At 51.3% G+C, this 7,347-nt stretch overlaps 2 protein-coding genes and 1 long non-coding RNA gene across 3 annotated transcripts; 2 read left to right on the top strand and 1 right to left on the bottom strand.

Moving 5' to 3' along the window:
- Positions 1–443: 443 nt before the first annotated feature.
- Positions 444–2,141, bottom strand: LOC117836841 (uncharacterized). The gene is made up of 2 exons (XR_004636174.2): positions 2,000–2,141; positions 444–1,271 (listed from the first exon to the last, which is right to left on the bottom strand). It is a non-coding gene; the product is annotated as an uncharacterized lncRNA (long non-coding RNA).
- Positions 2,142–2,339: 198 nt separating this feature from the next.
- On the top strand, positions 2,340–3,658 carry LOC117836834 (uncharacterized). The gene has a single exon (XM_034716350.2). It carries the CDS (start codon positions 2,340–2,342, stop codon positions 3,468–3,470), a length of 1,131 nt encoding a protein of 376 aa, XP_034572241.1. The 3' UTR covers positions 3,471–3,658.
- A 142-nt stretch (positions 3,659–3,800) lies between these two features.
- Positions 3,801–7,249, top strand: LOC117836836 (outer envelope pore protein 24, chloroplastic). The gene is made up of 3 exons (XM_034716352.2): positions 3,801–4,262; positions 4,345–4,746; positions 6,915–7,249. The coding sequence occupies exons 1-3, from the start codon at positions 4,062–4,064 to the stop codon at positions 6,993–6,995; spliced, it is 684 nt and encodes a 227-aa protein (XP_034572243.1). The 5' UTR covers positions 3,801–4,061; the 3' UTR covers positions 6,996–7,249.
- The last annotated feature ends 98 nt before the right edge of the window (positions 7,250–7,347 follow it).

The following is a 7,347-nucleotide window of genomic DNA, read 5'->3' as shown; positions in this document are numbered from 1 at the left end:
CACCGCCTGCCAAATCGCCCACACCTCCCTCCAAATTGAGTTCTGCTGTGCTCTCCGGCGCCATATCGCATCAGGCTGTTTGATTTTGTTATTGATTTATTTGATTTCCGGTCCCAATTTTTTGCGTCACCTATCCAACTTGCCTGCAGCTCTAACTCGATCTGATTGAACCTAGTGTTCGGCAGGTGAGCACCAAACTCCAAAGGAAGTGAAGGGCTCAATCCAATGTTATGTACTGCATCTCCGTAGTTTGTTTTTATGGATGAAGTGCTGCATCTCTGAATCCGTAGATGCAAGTATGAACTGCATCTCTGAATTTGTAGGTGCATGAACTGCATCTCTGAATCATCATGTATGAAATTATCCCCCCCAAAAAAAGAATCATCATGTATGAAATAGATATCTGAATCGTTATATGCAGTTGCATTTCATTTCAATATGTGTAGTGGATGGATGCATGAGCTTATTTGTATTGAAGAATGGCCACAAAGATCTAACCACAGCTGATGATGTGCACATGCAAACATTAAATACTTTCATCTATAGTGCAACCATCCTTTTAGCCAACCTAGTAGCCAAGCCATTATATGAGGTGGCTGAATTATTGGCTATATATGACATGGCACTTGTATTTAGCCAACAGCAGGCTAAATTATTAGCCTTGCTCTTATCGCACGCGCTCGCGTTGTCGGCTTGGCTCCAACTCCAAGCGATCTCGGCTTGCATGCTTCGCCAGTTCGCCTCCGCTTGCATCGTCCGCCGTGCCGACGAGTGGTCCTGGACTGGAAGCCCGCAGCGGCGCTGCCGACGTGGCCTCCGTCCTCCTCAACCACCACCGCAGCTGTCCGCTGGTGGCTCCCATCATCCGCCGACCGCCGTCACAGCTCCGCACGCGTCCCCCCTGTCCAATACTCCCATGTCTGCCGCCGCAACTCGTCCTCTGGTGCCCCCTCGTCCTCCGCGCCACCTCCACCGTGTGCACAGGTGCCGCCAACATGCTGCTCATGGTTCCAACACGGCCTCTCAGGCTGTCAATCATTGTAGTGCTTACAAGGCGTTGCGTAATGCGTCTCATCTGTTCACCAGTGTCAATGATGCCTGACTCCCCTGCCTGAAGAAGCTGCACCTTGAGTTCGTGAGGTTCAATGATCCATTCAAGGTGGTGATGGAGAAGCTTGAGTTAAGACTTGAGTTTCTCTCGGTTCACACTTGGTTCTTTGATTTTTTTTCGAGGTAATGTTTGATACTCTGAAGATTCTGCCCATTACTGACTGCAAATATGATCAAACAATTATTCAGAGTTTGATTATGCATTAGAAACTGAATGACTGAATCTACTTTGGAGCTGGATTCATGACACATTTTGTACCATTTTAGAGCTGATTGTTCTTCCTGACAATGTACTAACTATTATATACTAGTAATCTTTTTATATGAAATACATGTGGATGTTTTGACATATTCATGTGAAGAAGAATGGCAGGTTTCGTGTGAACTAGAATGACAAGTATCTCTGATTTGTTTTACAAAAGAATCACAGGTTCACGTGAGGAAGAAAAATTCTAAAATTCTGAAAAAAATGACAGGTTTTACATCCTCTTTTGCTGCCTTTACTGTGTGGCGGGGTCAGAATGTTATCAGAAAATAGAAACACCCATCAACCCCAAACCAAGACAATTTCAGTGACATTCAAAATGAAAGCCGATAATAGACAGTAGTAACAGGTGCCAGTTTGTTGAGTGATGTTAAGATAAGCATTTCATATTGAATAGGATCACAATCACCAAAGCAAGAACCTATCTCGACCATAGTGTCCGAGCTGCTCATTTCTCGGCACAATGGCCATTGTTCTCTGATTTTTATCAGGGCAGCTCCTGCAACCAAATTAGTACATCCATCACGGGTGTTCAGGTCCAAACAACGAAGTATATATGATTCGTTTATGGTCAAGGGAAGAAATCAGATCGAAGCAAATCAGGAACACAAAGAATAATTGAACCTTAAGCGGAAGAGAGGATTGCTCGCTCGAGGAGGCGTCGTTGGATCCCGCTAAGGTCTCCACGCGGAAAGGCATCTGGATGGGTCCACACGGTGAGGTGGTTGGGGACTGTTCCCGACGACAGATAGAGAAAAAGCAGTAGGCTGGTGCTTGAAATGCCCCGGCCGGGGAAGCAAGCGCCGCCGCGGGGCATGATGCAGCTGCCGTAGATCGGAGAAGAGGCGAATTCAGATTCAGAGAGATGCTCGTCAACATCAACAAGCGTGGCCGTTGAGCGCGGTCATCGGCGTGAAGCGGAGGGATCTGTCGGCCCACCGGCAAGCTCCCCAGCGTGTGTGTGATGGCCTCCCCCCAGCGGCGGCGCCCCTGTATCCCGCAAGAAAGGAGGGGGTCCGCCTCCGCCTGGCCCGACCTCCCCCCGGAGCTGCTGGAGCGCATCGTCGCCGTCCTCGGCCCGCGCGACCGCGTCGCCGTCCGCCTCGTCTGCGTCTCCTGGCGCGCGTGCGTGCGGGAGCGGTTCCCGTCCGACCTCCCCTTCGAGGCCCCGCGCCTCCTCCTCCGCCGCCCAGGAGTCGGCGGCGGGCTGGCCTTCTTCAGCCTCCACCGCCGCAAGGTCCTACCTTTCGCGCTCCCCGCGAGCGTCGGCGCCGGACGCTGCTGCGGTCACACCGGCGGCTGGCTCGCCATGGCCTTCGACGCCGACCGCTCGATGGCCCTCTGCAACCTCGTCACCGGGCAATCCGTTGCCGTGCCCCCGCCCCCGGTGTTCCCGGTCTCCAAGGTGGTCCTCTCCGGCCCGCCCACCTCCCCATGCTGGATCGCCGCCGCGCTAGGCCGAACGGGCACGGTCGCGCTGCTCCAGCCCGCCGTCTCCGGCGCCTGGATGACCATCGGCGTCGAGGAGGGCGCCCGGCACGGGGGCTTCAGGGACATGGCCTTCTGGAGCGGGCGGCTGTGCGCGCTGGGGTACGACGGCGCGGTGCTGGCGTTCCGCGGCGACCTGCGCGCGCGCGCGGCGGCGGTGTCGGTGCTGCGGGAGGCGGATTACCCGGTGGACGATCTGCACGGCATCTGGCGGCGGCGGCGGGACCGCCTGTACCTGGTGGAGAGCGACGGGGAGCTGCTGGTGGTGCGGAAGCTGTACAGGGTGTGGGGGAACGGGGCGGTGGACGCGCAGGTGGAGGTGCAGGTGCTGCTGTCGGCGGGGGAGCGCAAGTGGGGCCTGATGGATGAGACGCCCGGGCGGGCGGTGTTCGTGGGGTCGGTGGCGTCGGCGGTGGTGGCCGTGGAGCTCTACCCGGCGGCGGGGCTGCGCGAGAGCTGCGTCTACTTGGCGCAGCGGGAGGTGGAGATGCTGGCGCCGCACGCCATCTGCGAGTACTCGATGGAGGAGGAGGAGATGAGGGGCGTGCCCATCGCCGGCGGCCACTCCGCGGACGTCGAGCCCGTCTGGATCACCCCATTCGTGTGACCTCGATGCATCCGTGCAATCCGCGTGATCGATCAGCTGCCTCTAGCATTGGCAAGCACTCTGGAATCCGGATTGATCTCTAGTAATATTTGCTCTGGTTCGCCAGGTGTAGAGAACTTGGCCTGCTGTGTGAATCGGCATTGGAATTGTGTAGAGAACTTGGCAATCGTACAAGCTTTTGGCCGAAATGTCTGCTCTTCGCCAAATTTTAATCTTTGCTCTATCAGTGAATGAAGCAACGTGTTTGTTATCCAATCAATTGTGCAGTTTCAGCAGCTGCTGGTTCAGGAACCTGCTAAACGAGACGACTTACTTTTGGCCCAGCCCAACTGCGTTCTGCCTCCAGAATGGGCCGGTTAGGTCGGGTTGGGTAGGTAGGAGCCCAACAAGGACGGCGGCGGGCGATTGGTGCAAAGCAAAGGGCGTAAAAGAAGAGATAGGGAGGATGGGGTCCAGACTCCAGACAGCCTCCAGCCTCCAATTCCCAAGCGCAAGGAGAAAGCACGGCGGCGGCGGCGGCGGCGGCGGCGGCGGGCGGAGACTCCGAGGAGAGGCAGCAGACGACAGGGCTCTCCTTCTGCTTCTGCTGAGATGAAGGCCACCGTCAAGGGCCGCTACGAGGGCGACAAGGCCACCGCCGCCACCACCCTCGCCGTCCCCGCCGCTGGCGACCTCCGCTTCAAGGCCTCCGCCACCGAGGCCGCCTTCGCCAACGGGCCCTCCCTCCGGGGCCTCACCTTCACCCTCGAGAAGCCAGGCGCCTTCCTCATCGACCTCAAGCCACACAACCAGGTAAAATTTAGCCACTTCATCTGGCTTTAGCACCTCTATTCACCTTCACCATGCCTCCACCACCTACCTCCTCCTTCCGCAGGATGTGCGCTTCCAGTTCATGAACTCCGCGCTCGTGCTCGACAAGCGCGTCAGCCTCACCTACACCCACTCCACCACCCTCGCCCCGCCCCCGGCACCCCCCGCCGCCGCGCCGCCCTCCCGCACCGCGCTCGACTGCTCCGTCACCTTCGATCCCGCCAACAAGGTCAACTTCAGCCACTCCATCGGTTCCGGCGGCTGCCGCGTCAAGTACACCTACGCCCACGGCCCCGACCGCCTCACCACCATCGAGCCCCTCTTCGACACCAACAAGAACGCCTGGGAGTTCGCCGTCTCCAGGAAGTTCCAGGGAGGGGACGCCATCAAGGGCACCTACCACGCATCCACCAAGCTGCTGGGCCTCGAGTGGACCAGGGATTCCAAGGCCAGCGCCTCCTTCAAGGTCTGCTTCCACCCTGTTATTACTACTTTTTAGTGCTGTTTGGTATGTACATACTACTGTACTTCTTTACTATGCCCGATGATCAATCTATTCTCTGTTCCACCTTGGATTTTGAATCCTACTGTAGAGGGACTCAGAAATTCCGGTCTTCTAGGCTAGAACAGTAACCAAATGTATGCTAGAAACCCGCTCCCATTTTCCTATCGTACTAGTACTAGTGACTGCGGCTTTCCGCTCGAGAACATGAACCGTTGCAAGGACGAGCCATCAGTATGTATGGGTGAAAATTGAAATCAGGGTATGCACGAAACAATTGCACATGTGTGCTCATTTGTTGTGTGGGTTGGGTGCTGTCTTAGGTGGTTGCAACTTGCAACAAAACATTTTCATTATTGCTAGAAATGAGATGTGCCTTACACCCCATGGTAGCTGCTCTGAGCATTCCCAAGTCTAAGCACACAACAAATTGCCCATTTCTTATATTTGGATCATGCAATGGGAATATTTATTCCTCGTAATCCTACATCCAGTATTATCCCTGGCCGCCCACTTTTTCAATAGAGCAGTTTCCAAGGAAACTAATCCCATTTTCGGGTGCTTGGTCGAAAGAAGCATTTTTTATGTTGAGCATGGATTGTTCTGTGGACATCTGAGAGGAGTTATGTTGGTGTCTAGTTTGTGAAAAAATAGAGTAATGATGGAAAGAGAGTTATCTATGCACCTGTTGCTGCAGAGGTGTTCTGATAGAGGGGTTTGATTTGGATATGTTGCGATTTAGTTTAGATTCAAGCTGTGTCCTCATCCAAACATGCTCACAGTAGTTGAAAGTTGAAACGTCACACAGTAGTCCAAGAAAAATTGCTGAGCTTGCATTTTTTCTAAAAAAAAAAGTAGTTTATTTGAACTCAACATACATATTGAGCCTTTGAGGTCAGGAGCTTGGCATAAATTAATCTGTAAATACATCTTTAATCAGTCCCATACCTTAAACAGTTCTAATAAATTTGTTCTAAAGCATTACAAGTACATGACAAAAGTCTGTTATTGTTCTGGAAAATGGGGAAAAAGATCCCCACCTGAGCTGTATGAAGGGTCTATAAGGATTCCATAATTGGATGTAAAGGTTGTGCTCACCAAAAATCACCTAAACCTGACATTAAAGAACCTCTTGTATGGGTTAAGTGGGTCATTTAGTTATTATTACTACTTGAAAACATAGTTGTCTCCTCCAAACATTTACTGTCAAAATTTAGATGAAATAGCCAGGGAATTATGTCCTTTTAAGCCCAGAAATCTCGGAATAAATGCCATTGAAAATGTCCCAAATTTGTGTCTCATATATATAGAGATCGTCAAGTTTGTGAAAAGTATGGTTATCCTGATAGTTGTTACAAAAGGCTTACCTCCTTAGAAGTTCAAGCAATCCTGTTGCTCTAAGGTTGTTTGTTGCTTGAATATAAAAGGGAATTTATAGTGGAGTATGAGGGGACTCAGGGTACTGTGATTTATACCTGTACTTTTGTAGTTGCGGGTATGAATTTGGGACCTTCTCGATGTTAGGCACTGGTGGACCCAAGGCCCGGCCACCCTGGGCATCTGCCCGGGCTCATCACCTGCCAAAACCATTAGCTAATTTAGTGTTCTGCTGTTGGTTAGCACTAGTTGTATAGCTGGAGAGTGGAGATGCCCAGGCTCATCGAAGTCGCTGGTTCCGCCACTTTGTTAGGATATAAATGATTTAACTGGCTTAAAAAGAGGTATTTGGAAGGTTTCTTTTGTTTCTATGATTTGGTTTGGTACTTAAACAATGTTTTGTAACGAGTGCATCAATTCTCACTTTAGGCTAGGATATGATCCATACTGTTGACATTGGAAGATAAATTAATCCTTTTTCCTCCCCAACCCCAATCCAAGGGAATTGGCCCTGAGTTTTTGCAATTCTGCTGTGCTGCTGAAACACTGGTGGTAAAGATGCTAAAATATTCTGCTGTTTTGCCTTGGTTGTGAACTTGTGATTGACGCATAATAAAATACAATTGTTTACCAATGTTGTTGTCAAGGAGTGTCTTGCCTTCATTCTTGGATGTTTCTATGTCTGTACGCGTTTGCTTACATTTGGTCTCATGGTTTTCCTTAATCCTGGTCGCCTGATGCTTCCTATTGTGCAGGTTGCGACGACGTTTGATCTGTCCGATCAAAGCAAAGCACCAAAGCTAATAGCGGAGAGCACTTGGAACTATGAGATATGATTGCCTGAGGCAGCAGGCAGCTCTTTATCCCCATAAAAATGAAAGCACCCTCGCCACATATACTGTATCCTGTACTTTGGAACTATTGTTTTCGGGTGGGTGCGCCCTGATGGTTTATATCTGGTTGTGTTAATCATTTTTTGGCTGTCATGCGACAGGAGTTTTCGCTGATCGCTTTTCGCTGACTGACGATCCATTGATGCTATGACGTTGGAATCTGGGAATGAATGAATACCGAGTACGGTTTATATTCATGCGTGTGGTTAGTCACAAATGTCCCCCTATTCTTTGATGTGGTGAAGAAAGCCTTAGCATTGGTGCCCGGTGTCGATACTCAGGTCTGGTTGGTTTT

The sequence above is a fragment of the Setaria viridis genome, chromosome 9, assembly GCF_005286985.2.
Source record: "Setaria viridis chromosome 9, Setaria_viridis_v4.0, whole genome shotgun sequence".
Classification (NCBI taxonomy): domain Eukaryota; kingdom Viridiplantae; phylum Streptophyta; class Magnoliopsida; order Poales; family Poaceae; genus Setaria; species Setaria viridis.
This window is presented reverse-complemented; position numbering and strand designations above follow the sequence as displayed.